The sequence below is a fragment of the Salvelinus fontinalis genome, chromosome 2 (genome assembly GCF_029448725.1).
Source record: "Salvelinus fontinalis isolate EN_2023a chromosome 2, ASM2944872v1, whole genome shotgun sequence".
Lineage (NCBI taxonomy): Eukaryota > Metazoa > Chordata > Actinopteri > Salmoniformes > Salmonidae > Salvelinus > Salvelinus fontinalis.
This window is the reverse complement of record NC_074666.1, coordinates 76,894,516-76,914,233: the sequence shown is the minus strand read 5'-3', so window position 1 is coordinate 76,914,233 and position 19,718 is coordinate 76,894,516. Positions and strand designations below refer to the sequence as shown.

At 42.7% G+C, this 19,718-nt stretch overlaps 1 protein-coding gene across 1 annotated transcript; it reads right to left on the bottom strand.

Moving 5' to 3' along the window:
• Positions 1-45: 45 nt before the first annotated feature.
• LOC129826725 (CD9 antigen-like) lies at positions 46-11,167 on the bottom strand. The gene is made up of 9 exons (XM_055887751.1): positions 10,914-11,167; positions 10,555-10,676; positions 5,766-5,868; positions 5,447-5,544; positions 3,407-3,481; positions 3,134-3,235; positions 2,896-2,985; positions 1,881-1,964; positions 46-1,099 (listed from the first exon to the last, which is right to left on the bottom strand). The coding sequence occupies exons 2-9, from the start codon at positions 10,618-10,620 to the stop codon at positions 1,025-1,027; spliced, it is 693 nt and encodes a 230-aa protein (XP_055743726.1). The 5' UTR covers positions 10,621-10,676; positions 10,914-11,167; the 3' UTR covers positions 46-1,024.
• Positions 11,168-19,718: the final 8,551 nt, after the last annotated feature.

The window sequence follows — 19,718 nt, the reverse complement described above, 5'->3', positions numbered from 1 at the left end:
TCTCCAGCACTTATTCAGTCATGCAGTAAGCACAATGACATCAGACAAGGAAGAAAAAAACTACTTTATTTTACCAAAAATCCCCACATTTGGTGCCAAGTTGCACAGTCAGTAGTATTAGCTTGTAACAGAACATAAGCGGTTCTCACAGTGGAAAAAAAAGCATTGGAAATTGTAGTTCTCATAAAATAAGACTTCCTACAAGACACTTGACCTGGTTAAGTACACCATTTGGCCCACTCCTGCCTGACACGGCCTGCATTTACAGGGCAACACTTTGGCTAGTGTACCAAGCCACTCCATATGAAGTGTTTATTCTATCACACTCAACAGCCTCCAGTACAACTGCTGCTTGACGGGGCATTCAGGGAGATATGATTCCCAAGAGCAATAAGGTTCTAAGTTTCACATCCGCTGCGATTGGAGTGACTCAACATTACAAGGAAATGTATCCCAGTTGCATACATTAGTTTGCTTATAAAAAACAGTTGTTCATAAGCTAGAAATTGGCATCAAAGTAATAAGTCAAGCAAACAGAACGTTAGAGACATATTTAAGGACCCCTGACTCAACTTTGCAAATGATATCATCCCACGTCAACATCCAAACATGGAATGAAGAAATCAGTCTTTCATATCACCTCAGGGTGTACAAGTGGAGTTGGGGGATTAGTATTGTAATTGTGTAGAATGATTAGATGTTATTAATAAATGTACTTAATTTGGCATAGAGAACCAACTACGGATTAATCCAGTTTGCCGTTAAATCCTCGTAAATTAATTTCCTAACAGTCTTAAGATCATGTTAAGATGCTAATTCTGTCAGCAGTACATTGACATTTAAACTTTGAAACTTGTAAAAGTATTGCAACACAAACATGATTCTAAACTGATGTGATTACAGGGAAAGGTGATGTTGGACAGTGCGTCACTTGTGAAAGAATGGGGTGATGGTCACTGAATGACAACCATCTGCTTTGGGCTCATAGTGGAGAAAAATGTTTGAACATGGTGGTCCTGTCCCCTCAGTACACGGGGGAAGAGAGGTGACTCCTCTTGATCTGTTTCACGAGGATGCTGCAGCACACCAGGGCTGTGATCTAGGAACAACAGGAGGAGATGGTGATGCAGGGAGGAAAGGGTTAAGCAGAAGGAGCGATTAGACCACATGAAGTAACAGGGCGAGATTCATGAGTGCAAATCCCCACCTCCTAAAATATTGCCTCTGAGACAAGCAAATGTACCAAGAGAGTGTGTGAATTGAAGATGAGAAACACTCATTCCAGACATTTAACAGAAGATGGATAGCTTGCAGTGAGACTAGACATTGACCTTACTGAGCAGTGGAAAGAGAGGATCTGTGAGTGTGCGAGGAAAGAATCATAAATCGTTGGTGTAAATAAAGATGGAGGGGTAAGGAATTAGTGCATCAGCCACAGGTATGATGCGGGGTAAAGACCACAGGGTCCTGGTTAGGGGGGGAGAGGAGGATGTAGGGGGAGGAGAGGACTGGGAGCGCTGGATCTCTGCTGAGGAGGGAGCTGCACACCAGGGCCAAGATCTGAAAGGATGGACAGAGAAAGAGCAAGGAGTAATTTGAAGGGAGGGATGGTAGAGGATGGGAGAAATGGATGAAGGTATGGGTTATTACAAAGGAGAAGCAGAAGGTTGAAAAGGAAAAACGGTTAAGTCATGGGGTTTGCTTCAACTCTCCTCTGACAATCAGTTTCATCATCACATTCAGCTCGGGAACAATGTGTAACAACACCCGTCTGTTGCTCTCTCTTCTAACCAGTGCATTTCTGACCCCGCAGCAACATCTACCCTGGTTAACACATTTGTCCACATTTGTCCACTGTGTGTCTGTGTAGTGTTGCCTACCAGCATAGCAGCAGTCCCAAGGAAGAGGCCCATCACCAGAGGCGCTTTGGACTCAAAGAGGTTGACGATCATTGTGGGGCAGGCCTGCAGGGGGACAGAGACCAGAGGGGGACGGGTTATGGCCTTGGGCTCAGTACAGAGCAGAGATATGGAAATCTAGGCCAGCCTCCTCGATGCCTCTATAGCGGAATAAACACAAGGTAACAAATGTAATTTGTCACAGTCTTGACGGATTATTTTACATATTTGTTTTTATTATAGTCAGTTATAGTCAATATGAAAAACAACCGAATCCTATGCACCTGTACAGGGCCGGTCATGGCTGTTCTGCCGCCCTAGGCAAGAGAAAGAAATTGCCACCCAGCAAAACTACGTATTTTCCGGATGTTGAAATCAGGTTTATTCTCGGTTCTATTCTATTTTTAACATGTCAGTGCATTTTTGTTTGATTGGGCGCCATTTTAGGTTTGGCTTTTTGATCGGAGAAACCTGCATGTTGCATATGTGTCCATCTCATTACATTGTCATAGATTATCTCCAGCCTGTAGGCTACAGAAAAGGCCACATACTCTTTCTACCATATCCTGTATTTGCTACATGATTTACGCTAGATAATGTTTTTGACAGAATGTTGGTGGAGCGCTGCAGCAGCACCCTGGAGAGGCGCACTGAACGGAGTGAAAAATGTTGCGCCTTTGAGGATGTGGGCATAGGGCAGCATCAGCGCTCACCTAAAAAGGCCATTTGCCATTGGTTGAGCAAATTTTTCATTGTTTTTAGGTAGAATAATGTGAGGTTTTATGCGTTGTTGGTGCGTCTTGTTCAGCTTAGAAAATGCCACCCTCGTCAATCTGCCGCCACAGGCGTCTGCTTAATGAGCGGGCCGGCCCTGCACCTGTAACTTACATTTACTCGCAGATATCCATTGGCTGAACAACAATGCGTGAAATACATTGAAGTTCAAGGTGCACATGTTTCAAGTTTATAGGATTTGGCCTATAATGAACACACTCACAGGGAGAGTGAAGGTCTCCAAAAAGCTGGTTTCGGGACATGTTTTTTTTACCAAGAGGTCGAAGGCACCAACGATTCCACAGCAGTGCAACTAGAAGAGAGAGAGAGAAGGCAAGTGCCATTCAGAATGTGTACATAATTGTTATAGAGCTGTGGATTGAATTAGCTCTGATGGAGTGAAATGTGCCTAACTCAAGCTGTGATGCTAGTAATAGTTTGGGAATAGGTTTGGTATTTACCACATTGTGGAACATGGACAGGGTAACAGCCAAGCCAGGGTCTCTTTTGTCCACATACTGAGCGTACACAGTCATATAGAATTTTGCCAGCTGCTTTCCCACCTGCACAGCACAAAGAGAAGACGACAACACCTGAGGTAGAGTTACACTGTTGACTACTACCATTTCATGAAATAGCACAGGGTTTGGTGATCTGCGTGAAAGGGAAGCATTGGCTTGAAGTTGTTTAGCATTCATAATTCTCTCGCTCCCTCTTTCCCTTCCCTCTCTCACCTCATCGCTTCTCATGTAGGCTAACACACCGACTCCAATCTCTAATCCAGCCAGGATACCCAGCAGGCAGGAAAACTGGGAGGGGCAGGTAAACAAATCAGGTAAACAGCAGAACACATACAGTATGAATTACCACACATAAAACCACAGTATGGGCAAAAGTTTTGAGAATGACACAAATATTAATTTTCAGTCTGTCAGATGTAACTGGAATACGGAAGTATAATTACAAGCATTTCATAAGTGTCAAAGGCTCTTATTGACAATTACATGAAGTTGATGCAAAGAGTCAATATTTGCAGTGTTGACCCTTCTTTTTCAAGACCTCTGCAATCTGCCCTGGCATGCTGTCAATTAACTTCTGGGCCATGTCCTGACTGATGGCAGCCCATTTTTGCATAATCAATGCTTGGAGTTTGTCAGAACTTGTGGGTTTTTGTTTGTCCACCTGCCTCTTGAGGATTGACCACAAGTTCTCAATGGGATTAAGGTCTGGGGAGTTTCCTGGCCATGGACCCAAAATATCAATGTTTTGTTCCCCGAGCCACTTAGTTATCACTTTTTCCTTATGACAAGGTGCTCCATCATGCTGGAAAAGACATTGTTCGTCACCAAACTGTTCCTGGATGGTTGGGAGAAGTTGCTCTTGGAGGATGTGTTGGAACCATTCTTTATTCATGGCTGTGTTCTTAGGCAAAATTGTGAGTGAGCCCACTCCCTTGGCTGAGAAGCAACCCCACACATGAATGGTCTCAGGATGCTTTACTGTTGGCATGACACAGGACTGATGGTAGCGCTCACCTTGTCTTCTCCGGACAAGCTTTTTTTCGGATGCCCCAAACAATCGGAAAGGGGATTCATCAGAGAAAATGACTTTACCCCAATCCTCAGCAGTCCAATCACTGTACCTTCTGCAGAATATCAGTCTGTCCCTGATGTTGTTCCTGGAGAGAAGTGGCTTCTTTGCTGCCCTTCTTGACACCAGGCCATCCTCAAAGTCTTCACCTCACCGTGCGTGCAGATGCACTCACACCTGCCTGCTGCCATTCCTGAGCAAGCTCTGTACTGGTGGTGCCCCGATCCCGCAGCTGAATCAACTTTAGGAGACGGTCCTGGAGCTTGCTGGACTTTCTTGGGCGCCCTGAAGCCTTCCTCACAACAATTGAACCGCTCTCCTTGAAGTTCTTGATGATCCAATAAGTGGTTGATTTAGGTGCAATCTTACTGGCAGCAATATCCTTGCCTGTGAAGCCCTTTTTGTGCAAAGCAATGATGACGGCATGTGTTTCCTTGCAGGTAACCATGATTGACAGAGGAAGAACAATGATTCCAAGCACCACCCTCCTTTTGAGGCTTTCAGTCTGTTATTTGAACTCAATCAGCATGACAGAGTGATCTCCAGCCTTGTCCTCGTCAACACTCAGACTTGTGTTAACGAGAGAATCACTGACATGTCAGCTGGTCCTTTTGTGGCAGGGCTGAAATGCAGTGGAAATGTACACAATGTCCTGCAGCAAAGCTTCATACAGGAAGCAATATTTCCTATCTCAAGCTCTTGTTAAATGGAAGCTTAAAAGTCTCTGGCCTTCTCAGACAGAGGCGAGATTCCCAGTGCTCCTCTATGGTTGCAAAGTGCACCATGGCCCATGAGGTAGCGGATCAGTTGAGGGATTGATGACAAGTGCTCGCTAGGCCCTTGAGAGGTCAGAGGTGCGGCAAGGAGAACCTGAGAATTCTGTGGCGGGAAAAAGCAGCAGGATCACTCAACAATCCAAATGCTCCCACGTCACAGATTAGATTTCCACTAGTGCATTGTGGGTAAGGGCTTTGGGTGACATTGGGCTGAACAAGTTTAGATACTTTCTAGTGAGGAACTCTTATTAGGAAGTGAAACTAATATATATGTTCTTATTAGCTAAGGTTACTTACCTCTGCCCACTCAAGCCTCTAAATCAGGGCTGTCAAATACTTTGTTCCCCCACTTCAGTGTAGTGTAACTAATGGAAAATGGATGCTGTTTTTCTTTTCGTTGTAGCTTACCACTGCCAATGCATTCATATTCTCATTGCATGCTCCACAGCCTCCGAAAACAGCAACGAGCAATATCACTGCTCCTAACACAATCAACACTGACACACCTACAGTATGAGAGAGAGCGAGAGAGAGATGCCCATTTGTCAATGTTAGCTGTTCAGCACTAATTATTTTTCAGTAACACTTAAAAGTAATACTTTATAAATGGTTTATAAGTCATTAATAAACAAAGTTGTATAGTCTGTCTATCCATGGCTTACAGCTGCAAAAAGCTTTCCAAAACATTTGGGGTTGAAATTAGTAGAGCAGAGTTGTGTGAGCTCACCGATGACAAACTGTTGTGTGTTGAGGTCTATGTTGAAAAATCCTCTGGTCTCAGAGCTGAACCTCAGCCACAAGCCCAACCCGAACATCGCAAAACCCACTAACTGTCAGAGGAAGAAACCACAAAATCTGCATGAAAAAGGTTGTGCAATCACACCAAAAGATCACTCACACAAGATGTTACAAATATAGTGTAAAAGATGTTCTAGTATTAAAGGGATACTTCTGGATTTTGGCAACGAAGCCCGTTATCTATATACTTCCCCAGTCAGATGAACTCATGAATACTGTTTTCATGTCTCTGCATTCAGAACAGTGCTTTATATTTAGATGCAACACTTTTGAGCTAATATTCTATAAGAGGACCAGGAGCTCAAGCAGTAAAAATTTGCTGTCAAGCACTGAATATGAAGGCAGGTAAACTAATGCTAACTAGCATTAGCACAATGGCTGGAAGTCTATGGTACAGTTGAAGTCTGAAGTTTACTTACACCTTAGCCAAATGCATTTAAACTCAGTTTTTCACAATTCCTGACATTAATCCAAGTAAAAATTATCTGTCTTAGGCCAGTTAGGATCACCACTTTATTTTAAGAATGTGAAATGTCAGAATAATGGTTGAGTGATTTATTTCAGCTTTTATTTCTTTCATCACATTCCCAGTGGGTCAGAAGTTTGCATACACTCAATTAGTATTTGGTATCATTGCCTTTAAATTGTTTCACTTGGGTCAAATGTTTCGGGTAGCCTTCCACAAGCTTCCCACAATAAGTTGGGTGAATTTTGGCCCATTGCTCCTGACAGAGCTGGTGTAACTGAGTCAGGTTTGTAGGCCTCCTTGCTCGCACACACCTTTTCAGTTCTGCCCACACATTTTCTATAGGATTGAGGTCAGGGTTTTGTGAAGGCCACTCCAATACCTTGACTTTGTTGTCCTTAAGCCATTTTGCCACAACTTTGGAAGTATGCTTGGGGTCATTGTCCATTTGGAAGACCCATTTGCAACCAAGCATTAACTTCCTGACTGATGTCTTGATGTTGCTTCAATATATCCACATAATTTTACGGCCTCAAAATGCCATCTATTTTGTGAAGTGCACCAGTCCCTCCTGCAGCAAAGCACCCCCACAACATGATGCTGCCACCCCCGTGCTTCACGGTTGGGATGGTGTTTCGGCTTGCAAGCCTCCCCCTTTTTCCTCCAAACATATTGATGGTCATTTTGGCTAAAAACATATATTTTTTATTTCATTAGACCAGAGGACATTTCTCCAAAAAGAACTATCTTTGTTCCCATGTGCAATTGCAAACCGTTGTTTGGCTTTTTTATGGTGGTTTTGGAGCAGTGGCTTCTTCCCTGCTGAGCAGCCTTTCAAGTTATGTGGATATAGATACTGTTGTACCTGTTTCCTCCAGCATCTTCACAATGTCCTTTGCTGTTGTTCTGGGATTGATTTGCACTTTTCCACCAAAGTACGTTCATCTCTAGGAGACAGAACGCGTCTCCTTCCTGAGCGGTATGACTGCTGCGTGGTCCAATGGTGTTTATACTTGCGTACTATTTTTTGTACAGATGAGCGTGGTACCTTCAGGCATTTGGAAATTGCTCCCAAGGATCAACCAGATCCTCTTGTAGAGGTCTGCAAATTTTTTGGAGGTCTTGGCTGATTTCTTTTGATTTTCCCATGATGACAAGCAAAAAGGCACTGAGTTTGAAGGTAGGCCTTAAAATACATCCACAGGTACACCTCCAATTGACTCAAATGTTGTCAAATGATGTCAATTTGCCTATCAGAAGCTTCTAAAGCCATGACATAATTTCCTGGAATTGTCCATGCTGTTTAAAGGCACAGTCAACTTAGTGTATGTAAATTTCTGACCCAATGGAATTGTGATACAGTGAAATAATCTGTCTGTAAACAATTGTTGACAAAATTACTTGTCATGCACAAAGTAGATGTCCTAACCGACTTGCCAAAACTATAGTTTGTTAACAAGAAATTTGTGGAGTGGTTGAAAAACGAGTTTTAATGACTCCAACCTAAGTGTGTGTAAACTTACGACTTCAACTGTATATGCTAGCAGTTACCATATACTTCGTCATTGTGCTAATGCTAGTTAGCATTGCGCTACACTAGTTAGCAACTTCCTTCAAACTGCATGCAGAGACATAATTGTATCCATGAGACATAATTGTATCCATGAGTTCATCTGAATTCTGAAGAAGATAATGGGCTTCATTGCCAAAATCCCAAAGTATCCCTTTCAATGTAACTATGAAATCTACAATGTTCAATTGATTGTCAAGAAACACCAACATTGGGTAGATGTGTGATAAACCTTTTTTACAGTACCAGTCAAAAGTTTAGACACACCTACTAATTCAAGGGTGATCTTTATTTTTACTATTTTCTACATTGTAGAATAATAGGGAAGACATAAACTATGAAATAATACATATGGAATCATGTAGTAACCAAAAAAGTGTTAAACGATCAAAATATATTTTATATTCTTCAAAGTAGCCACCTTTTGCCTTGACAACTTTGCACACGCTTGGCATTCTCTCAACCAGCTTCATGAGGTAGTTACCTGGAATGCATTATAATTAACAGGTGTGCCTTAAGTTAATTTGTGGAATTTCTTTCCTTAATGCATTTGAGCCAATCAGTTGTGTTGTGACTTGGTAGGGGTGGTAAACAGAAGATAGCCCTATTGTTCAACTTTTCAGAGGAGACCTCATGAATCAGGCCTTCATGGTCGAATTGCTACAAAGAAACCACTACTAAAGGACACCAATAAGAATATTTTTTTTTGTGCCAAGAAACACGAGCAATGGATATTAGACTGTTGGAAATCTGTCCTTTTGATCTGAATCTCAAATTTTAGATTTTTGGTTCCAACCGCCCTGTCTTTGTGAGACGCAGAGTAGGTGAATGGATGACCTCTGCATGTGTGGTTCCCACCGTGAAGCATGGAGGAGGAGCTGTGGATGGGGTGCTTTGCTGGTGACACTGTCATTTATTTAGAATTCAAGGCACACTTAACCAGCATGGCTACCACAGCGATACGCCATCCTATCTGGTTTGGGCTTAGTGGGACGATCATTTGTTTTTCAACAGGACAATGACCATACACACCTCCAGGCTGTGTAAGGGCTATTTGACCAAGAAGGAGAGTGATGGATTGCTACATCAGATGACCTGGCCTCCACAATCACCTGACCTCAACCCAATTGAGATGAGTTGGACCGCAGAATGAAGGAAAAGCAGCCAACAATGCTCAGCATATGTGGGAACTCCTTCAAGACTGTTGGAAAATAATTCCAGGTGAAGCTGGTTGAGAGAATGCCAAGAGTTTGCAAAGCTGTCAAGGCAAAAGGTGGCTACTTTGAAGAATCTCAAATACAAAATATATTTTGATTTGTTTAACACTTTATTGGAATCATGTAGTAACCATATGTCTTATTTAATCATTTTGATGTCTTCACTATTATTCTACAATGTAGAAAATAGTAAAAATAAATAAAAACCATTGAATGAGTAGGTGTGTCCAAACTTTTGACTGGTACTGTATATTGAAAGCAGTAACTCCCCTCTGTACTGTGAAACATTTCAGGACTCTAAGACCAAGAAATGTATTCAAAATAGCTTCACAAGTTTCATACTTGTATGTTTGATAATGGGAAAATCTGGCTTTTTTTCAATTTCCTGAAAAGTTTCTGTTTTGGAAATGAGGTTTTCATCCGAAAACGATGATTAGTAACATGATGACAGTAATGTTCAATGATTTAGGCCTGCTTTTCAGCAGCAAGGTAAATGTTGTTTTGTTGCTTCTTTTGTATTCTTATTACATTGATTGGATATAAAGGTCTGACCAGAAGGGTCACCCAAGCGGTTGTCTGGATGAATGCCAACATTTTGAAACTTAACATGAGAAACAAAACTTATCATTAATGAAGGAGAAGTTCATAAATAGAATGAACTTGTGTAAGTACACAACATATACACGACACACGCACACCGACAAAACACACACACACACTACACATAATTTGCTGGTGCAACTTTATTTTACTCGTATGTATCCTGATACCTAGTCACTTTACCCTGCCTTCACGTACATATCTACCTCAAATATCTTATTATTATCTATCCTGATACCTAGTCACTTTACCCTGCCTTCACGTACATATCTACCTCAAATACCTCGTACCTCTGCACACTGGTACTCCTTGTCTGTAGCTCCATTCTCTTGTATTTTATTAACATTTTTGTGTTACTATTTTATTTGTATTGTTATTTTAAAACTCTGCATCGTTGGGAAGGGCTAATAAGCAAGCATTCCACGGTAAAGTTTACGCCATTTATTTTCGGGCATGTGACAAATCCAATTTTATGGACAACTGTGAGCAACAGACATGAGCTGGTACTTTGATGGTAAAGTGGTTTAATCAGTCAGACATGTTATTAACAGCAGTGGAAATATACAGAGATGGTAGCAAGGGTCTGGACAAAATTTAAATTAGATTTATCTATTTGACTTTAAGCAAAGCTTAATTCCAAATCAGAAAATGGCAAATGCTGCCTAGGTTGATCAAAGATAAATAGACCAGTGTAAATAATTTGTTCTTAACCCACTTGCCTATTTAAATAAAAATAGATACATTTTAACTATTCACCTACCACAACGAATTTACATTTTACACCAGCCCCCTCATCTTTTTCATACACACCAGATACCAATGTGTTACCATTAGGCCTACAGTTAGTGAGATTATGGATACTTACGGCAAAAATGATGTTAAAAATTATGAGGATACACTTGCACAGCTGGCCACATCCGTCCAGTGCCATTGCCAAAGCTTTGCTAACACGCTACACGCAGTAAGTCAGAAATATAGTGTGGTGTCCTGGGAAAAGAATTGCAGATGTTCAAACATCTAAATGTTTACAATATGTGTGAAAAAAAGCGGTGATGGGTAATAGACTGTGTCGAGGGTTGGTGGACGTATTTAGTTAACATAGCGAGGCTTGAATCACTGCAAGGTGAATCTTTCATTAGAAACATGTAACCGTTTGTGTTTGATATTCTACCTCGAGCTACAGTGAGGGAAATGTAACGCAAGCCTGAACAAATATAAACCTACCTGGATTCTTTGCGCTCAGATCAGTCTCTTCTCACTGCAGAATGCAACTGCGACACCAACCCGTTCTTAAATTTCAGACGATTTGTGTGAAGAAGACAATTTATTGTTGGATTTGGTCTGGTTTAATTCCAACCCCCGGTCTGATTGAATCATTTGATTGGATTAGGTTGTTGAGTGACGATGGGCAGTACACCTCAGAAGACGAGAGGACAGAGTGTAGCAATGATGGGGAAATGAAACTTATCTTTGGCCAGTTCTGGGAAAACATTTTCGTTATGCGACAAGCAGGTGTGTTGTGCAATAATGAGATTATAATTATGAGCAAAAAGGAGTAAGCAGATAACAGTGTACTTATGTAAGAAATTGAAATAGAGACTGGAAACTAGCAATAATTACACTTCAACATAAGCCATATATTATACAAAAACACACATACTCATTTCTCTTGGACATATGCTGGACTTAAGACACCAACTATAGACACACATAATTCCCCTCCCCCATAATAACCACAGACACACCCAACCCATGGTTGGACCTCAGGACAAAGAACTCTCAGGAACCAATGGAACGTGGACACCAGGCCTGATCAGGACTACCCAAGACCCAGATCGACCAATCGGAAGGCCGGACTCGCAGATCTACCTACGTTGCTTGTTGTCTATATAGTACTGAACAATTCTGGAAACTCCCTCTTTTCCGGACGATTCACTAGGAGTCAGACTGAAAGAGCCTTGCTGCAAGATTTTACTAAGATATCTTTACATGTAATTAAACGGCCTTATTATAAAATTATCCACCTCGTCCTATTGTCTCCTCTTGTTCTCCTGTCAACAGTAAACGTTTTACTAACACTTACTGTACAGTTATAGCCACATACAGTATATAATATAAGCCTTTCATAATCAAATCAAATGTATTTATAAAGCCCTTTTTACGTCAGACTAAAACCCCAAACAGCAAGCAATTAAGGTCAGGTCGTTCTTCAAGATGTTCAAACGTTCATAGATGACCAGCAGGGTCAAATAATAATCACAGTGGTTGTAGAGGGTGTAACAGGCCAGCAACTCAGGAGTATGAAAAAAGCAGGTCCAGGACAAGGTAGCATATCCAGTGAACAGGTTATGGTTCCATAGTTGCAGACAGAACAGTTGAAACTGGAGCAGCAGCACGACAAGGTAGCACGTCTGGTGAACAGGAACAGAGTTTCATAGCCACAGGAAAATCAGCAGAACTGAATCAGCAGTACAACCAGGTGGACTGGGGACAGCCAGGAGTCATCAGGCCAGGTAGTCCTGAGGCATGGTCCTGGAGGGGTCTTCTTTATTTTTACTATTTTCTACATTGTAGAATAATAGTGACGACATCAAACTATGAAATAACACATGGAATCATGTAGTAACCAAAAAAGTGTTAAATAAATCAAAACATATTTAATATTCTTCAAAGTAGCCACCTTTTGCCTTGACAGCTTTGCACACTCTTGGCATACTCTCAACCAGCTTCATGAGGTAGTCACCTGGAATGCGTTTCAATTAACAGGTGTGCCTTGTTAACTATTTACATTGACACCCCCCTCCATTTGTTTTGTACACTGCTGATACTTGCTGTTTATTATCTATGCATGGTCACTTCACTCCTACCTACATGTACAAATTACCTCGACTAACCTGTACCCCAGCACATTGACTCGGTACCAGTACCTCCTGTATATAGCCTCGTCTGCTTCCAACTCACACTCTCAAACACGTAGATCCCCTGAACGCAGCTCACTCTCCAGATCCCAATCACCTGAATTCAGATCACCTGTTCACACACCTGTATGTCATTATCACACACTATTTAGTTCAATTCTTTGCACCCCATCATTGTGAGGCATTGTTTGTTTTGTGACATACTTCTATTCGGAGCTCTGTTTTCCCGTAATTTAATCCTCCCGTGTATGAGAGTTTTTCCCTGCCTCACTAACAACGCCCTTTGCCTATTCCTTGCCTGTACCTTATCCTATCGGATTTCCTGTTATCAACCTATTGCCTGATCTCCCGGACAACGTTACAAGCCTTTTCCATGCATGTATTGTTGCCTTGTTGGACCCCCTGTGTATGACCTTCTGCCTGCCCCTGGACCCAGCTACCTGCCTCCTCCTGTGGTCCTTTACAATAAACACCTGCTGCTCCCTGCGCTTGAAACCAGCTCTCATCGTGTTCATTACAGTTAGTTATTTTATTGTGTTATTATCTTGTACTTTATTTGGTAAATATTTTCTTAACTCTTCTTGAACTGCACTGTTGGTTAAGTAAGCATTTTACGGCAAGGTCTACACTTGTTGCGTTTGGCACGTGACAAATGAAGTTTGATTTGAAGGTCAGTCAATCCAGAAAATGTCCAGAAATGTGAAAGTTTCTTCAAGTGCAGTCGCAAAAACCACCCAGCGCTATGATACAACTGGCTCTCATGAGGACCTCCACAGCCTCTGCTGCAGATAAGTTCATTGGAGTTACCAGCCTCAGAAATTGCATCCCAAATAAATGCTTCACAGAGTTCAAGTAAGACACATCTCAACATCAACTGTTCAGAGGAGACTGTGTGAATCAGGCCTTCATGGTTGAATTGCTGCAAAGAAACCACTACTAAAGGAAGTAACCGGAAGTTACTTTTCGTAGCATGTTAGGAGAGCATTTTAGCTAACCCTAACCCATTTCCTAACCTTAACCTAATTCTCCTAACCTGCTATGAAAAAGTTACTTCTGATCGTAGCTGTATACCACCTAGTCAACCCCCTCCCCGACTGAGTTCCAAAAAAACAAACAATTTGGTTTGGTTGGGGGCCCCCTTATTTCTGAGGTCAGACCTACCCTGAGCACAGCCATCACACACACCACAGGAGGTTGGTGACGATTGGTGGGACCTTAATTGGGAATGTGGTAATGGCTGGAGTGCCATTCCATTTACTCCATTCCAGACTTTATGAGCCGTCCTCCCCTCAGCAACATCCACTGACACACATACACAGGTGTACATGAAGAACTAGCACATTGCAACTAGCATATTGCATTTGATTGGTGTATCAGGACGCAAAAAGCTTTTGCTTCACCTTTGGTATGTTAACTGTTATGTGGACAATCTCTTCCATAGGAACCAAATCCAACTGGTTTGGCTCTGTTCAATGATCATGAAATTCCATGATATTACAGGACAGAATTATACCAAGGTGGCTTAGCAGTTCAGACGTATTTTTCCGTGTTGTCGTGTCGTGTCCTGTATATATATATATTTACACCTTTTCTTCACATATCTTTTATTTATTTTATTATCCAAGAACTCAACTACAAAAGCTTTCCTGCAAAAGCTTTCCTGCAACCCGCTTCACCAATTACAATAAGTACTATTTACCTCAATCTGAAAATCCATCGTGGAAGATAGCCAGGGGCTAATTCAGAAGCTAGCCTGAAAGCTAATCCAGAAGCTACTCCGATAGCTAGCCAGAAGCTAATCTGTAGCTGCCCCGAAATTAGCCGGTTTGCTGGCTAGCGTTGGTGTTTCAGCTGCCCACGTTTTGCGGTCATCAGCTATTCCTCTAGCTCGATAATCTACCGGCACTTTTGTGCAACGCGACTCGGACCGGAGCATTCCGGGACTTTTTTTCTCTCAGTTTCCCCGGATTCCAACCGCAGCCTCTGGACACTTGCACCTTGATTTCGCAGCTAGCTAGCTGCATACCGTGTGACTATTGGCTTACGTCGACCCCGGAGCTAACTCAAATCATGCTGGAGCTAGCCAGCTGAGGAGTTCCATCACCATCCGGACCCGCTTCTTTGTTGCTGCTGCAGATACGGAACCCCACCGGGCCTTCACGACTGACTGCCGACGTTATCTGCCCGAGGGATTTATCCAACCGGCACCTCCGTCCCGGCGTTACCTGAACGCTCATCTGAGGCCTGCTAATCGTTAGCTGTCTTATCGGCTGCTATCTGAACAAAACCCCACTACACGGAACCTACCGACGGAAACGCACGAGGTATCTACAAACAGACCTCCATCCTATGCTGCTACCGATAGCCATATACCCGGCCAGCTGTCTGGATCGCCACGACCCCAACCAACCTCTACTCACTGGACCCTTATTTATCACTCGATTAAGCTTGCCTCTCCTTAATGTAAATATGCCTTGTCCATTGCTGTTCTGGTTAGTGTTTATTGGCTTATTTCACTGTAGAGATTCTAGCCCTGCTCTCTATACCATATCCAACCCTGCAGTTCCACCACCCACATATGCGATGACATCACCTGGTTTCAATGATGTTTCTAGAGACAAGATCTCTCTCATCATCACTCAATACCTAGGTTTACCTCCACTGTATTCACATCCTACCATACCTTTGTCTGTACATTATTCCTTTAAACTATTTTATCGCCCCCAGAAACTTCCTTTTACTCTCTGCTCTGGTAGCTCTAGGCGACCAATTCTCATAGCTTTTAGCCGTACCATTATCCTACTTCTCCTCTGTTCCTCTGGTGATGTAGAGGTGAATCCAGGCCCTGCAGTACCTGGCTCCACTCCTATTCCCCAGGCGCTCTCTTTTGATGACTTCTGTAACCGTAATAGCCTTGGTTTCATGCATGTTAACATTAGGAGCCTCCTCCCTAAGTTTGTTTTGTTCACTGCTTTAGCACACTCTACCAACCCGGATGTTTTAGCCGTGTCTGAATCCTGGCTTAGAAAGACCACCAAAAATTCAGACATTTTTATCCCCAATTACAATATTTTCAGACAAGATAGAACGGCCAAAGGGGGCGGTGTTGCAATCTACTGCAAAGACTGCCTGCAGAGTTCTGTTATACTATCCAGGTCTGTTCCCAAACAATTTGAACTTCTACTTTTAAAAATCCACCTCTCTAAAAACAAGTCTCTCACCGTTGCCGCCTGCTATAGACCACCCTCTGCCCCCAGCTGTGCTCTGGACACTATATGTGAACTGATTGCCCCCCATCTATCTTCAGAGCTCGTGCTGCTAGGCGACCTAAATTTGAACATGCTCAACACCCCAGCCACCCTACAATCTAAGCTTGATGCCCTCAATCTCACACATTATTAATGAACCTACCAGGTACCACCCCAATTCCGTAAACACGGGTACCCTCATAGATATCATCCTAACAAACTTGCCCTCCAAATACACCTCTGCTGTTTTTAACCAAGATCTCAGCGATCACTGCCTCATTGCCTGCATCCGTAATGGGTCAGCGGTCAAACGACCTCCACTCATCACTGTCAAACGCTCCCTGAAACACTTCAGCGAGCAGGCCTTCCTAATTGACCTAGCCGGGGTATCCTGGAAGGATATTGATCTCATCCCGTCAGTAGAGGATGCCTGGTCATTTTTTAAAAATGCCTTCCTCACCATCTTGAATAAGCATGCCCCATTCAAGAAATTTAGAACCAGGAACAGATATAGCCCTTGGTTCTCTCCTGACCTGACTGCCCTTAACCAACAGAAAAACATCCTATGGCGTTCTGCATTAGCATCGAACAGCCCCCGTGATATGCAACTTTTCAGGGAAGCCAGAAACCAATATACACAGGCAGTTAGAACAGCCAAGGCTAGCTTTTTCAAGCAGAAATTTGCTTCCTGCAACACAAATTCAAAAAAGTTCTGGGACACCGTAAAGTCCATGGAGAATAAGAACACCTCCTCCCAGCTTCCAACCGCCCTGAAGATAGGAAACACTGTCACCACCGACAAATCCACTATAATTGAGAATTTCAATAAGCATTTTTCTACGGCTGGCCATGCTTTCCACCTGGCTACCCCTACCCGGGACAACAGCACTGCCCTCCCCTCTGCTACTCGCCCAAGCCTTCCCCATTTCTCTTTCTCCCAAATACAGTCAGCTGATGTTCTTAATGAGCTGCAAAATCTGGACCCTTACAAATCAGCCGGGCTAGATAATCTGGACCCTTTCTTTCTAAAACTATCTGCTGAAATTGTTGCCACCCCTATTACTAGCCTCTTCAACCTCTCTTTCGTGTCGTCTGAGATCCCCAAAGATTGGAAAGCAGCTGCGGTTATCCCCCTCTTCAAAGGGGGGGACACCCTTGACCCTAACTGCTACAGACCTATATCTATCCTACCCTGCCTTTCTAAGGTCTTCGAAAGCCAAGTCAACAAACAGATTACCGACCATTTCGAATCACACCACACCTTCTCCGCTATGCAATCTGGTTTCAGAGCTGGTCATGGGTGCACCTCAGCCACGCTCAAGGTCATAAACGATATCGTAACCGCCATCGATAGGAAACAATACTGTGCAGCCGTATTCATTGACCTGGCCAAGGCTTTTGACTCTGTCAATCACCACATCCTCATTGGCAGACTCGACAGCCTTGGTTTCTCTAATGATTGCCTCGCCTGGTTCACCAACTACTTCTCTGATAGAGTTCAGTGTGTCAAATCGGAGGGTCTGTTGTCCGGGCCTCTGGCAGTCTCTATGGGGGTGCCACAGGGTTCAATTCTTGGACCGACTCTCTTCTCTGTTTACATCAATGATGTCGCTCTTGCTGCTGGTGATTCTCTGATCCACCTCTACGCAGACGACACTATTCTGTATACTTCTGGCCCTTCTTTTGACACTGTGTTAACAACCCTCCAGGCGAGCTTCAATGCCATACAACTCTCCTTCCGTGGCCTCCAACTGCTCTTAAATACAAGTAAAACCAAATGCATGCTCTTCAACCGATCGCTGCCTGCTCCTGCCCGCCTGTCCAACATCACTACTTTGGACGGCTCTGACTTAGAATATGTGGACAACTACAAATACCTAGGTGTCTGGTTAGACTGTAAACTCTCCTTCCAGACCCACATCAAACATCTCCAATCCAAAGTCAAATCTAGAATTGGCTTCCTATTCCGCAACAAAGCATCCTTTACTCATGCTGCCAAACATACCCTTGTAAAACTGACCATCCTACCAATCCTCGACTTCGGTGATGTCATTTACAAAATAGCCTCCAAAACCCTACTCAATAAATTGGATGCAGTCTATCACAGTGCCATCCGTTTTGTCACCAAAGCCCCATATACTACCCACCACTGCGACCTGTACACTCTCGTTGGCTGGCCCTCGCTTCATACTCGTCGCCAAACCCATTGGTTCCAGGTCATCTACAAGACCCTGCTAGGTAAAGTCCCCCCTTATCTCAGCTCGCTGGTCACCATAGCAGCACCTACCCGTAGCACGCGCTCCAGCAGGTATATCTCTCTAGTCACCCCCAAAACCAATTCTTCCTTTGGACGCCTCTCCTTCCAGTTCTCTGCTGCCAATGACTGGAACGAACTACAAAAATCTCTGAAACTGGAAACACCTATCTCCCTCACTAGCTTTAAGCACCAGCTGTCAGAGCAGCTCATAGATTACTGCACCTGTACATAACCCATCTACAATTTAGCCCAAACAACTACCTCTTTACCTACTGTATTTATTTATTAATTTATTTTGCTCCTTTGCACCCCATTATTTCTGTCTCTACTTTGCACTTTCTTCCAATGCAAACCAACCATTCCAGTGTTTTTTTTTGTTTTTATTTTACTTGCTGTGTTGTACTCACTTCGCCTCCATGGCCTTTTTATATTTTTATTTATTTATACATATATCTGTTTGCCTTCACCTCCCTTATCTCACCTCACTTGCTCACATTGTATATAGACTTATTTTTTTATCTTTTTCACTGTATTATTGACTATATGTTTGTTTTTACTCCATGTGTAACTATGTGTTGTTGTATGTGTCGAACTGCTTTGCTTTATCTTGGCCAGGTCGCAATTGTAAATGAGAAAGTGTTCTCAATTTGCCTACCTGGTTAAATAAAGGTTAAATAAAAAAAAAATAAAAAAAAATATGACTGGCCTGCCCTCTCTGGGCCAAAGCAGACAATGGAATGACCCCTGGAAGTTCATAGCAGGTTCAGTGGCTGCTGAGGAGAGGGCTGTGATAGCACTGATGGACACCCATCTCAAAGCGGCTGCAATAATGTTTTCTGAAGTAGTGATGCTGAAGGGATTGTGGAGGAGCAATGTCAAAGGTGAAGAAGAGATAGATTTGAATTGGTTGTTGCTTGTTCACCTCACACCTTGTAAGTTAAATTCATCTTTGATGTTTTTTTTTTGCTGTGATGTTCTTGCTTTCAATAAAAATGTGATTTTTATCACAGACACAGCAATTGATAGTGATTTTGGTGACCCTTAAATCACCACTAAAATAATATCTTGGTGGATTGGCCACTGTGGGTGAAAATCCAGCACTTGCAGGAAGAAGAAATTAGGAATACACTTTCTAATTATTTAACTACATGTAACCTACATGTGAGCGAAAATAACTGTAAGTAGCAGTATAAGTATTGCTGTCCATTTAGTTTACTCAAATCAGGTTAGGGTTGGGGGGTGGGAGAAAGTATAACAAATAAAAAATAATAAAACCTGTCATTTTCTATCAGTGTCAATAACTACTTGTGATTGCACTTTATTGATTGCTGAAACTGCTGCAGAAAGTATTGGCCTGTTATATCACATGCTTCCTCTCCTTTCCATTGCAATTAACACTTCTACATTAATGTGGCTGCTACTATGATTATGGATAATCCTGAAAGAATTGTGAATAATGAATGAGAAAGTTAGAGGTATAAATATCATACCCCCCCAAAAACACTAACCTCCCCTGTTATTGTAATGGTGAGAGGTTCTGTCACGCTCGTCGTACGAACTGGACACATACTCGGACCAACGTGCCGCGTGATCTGGGCTCCACATC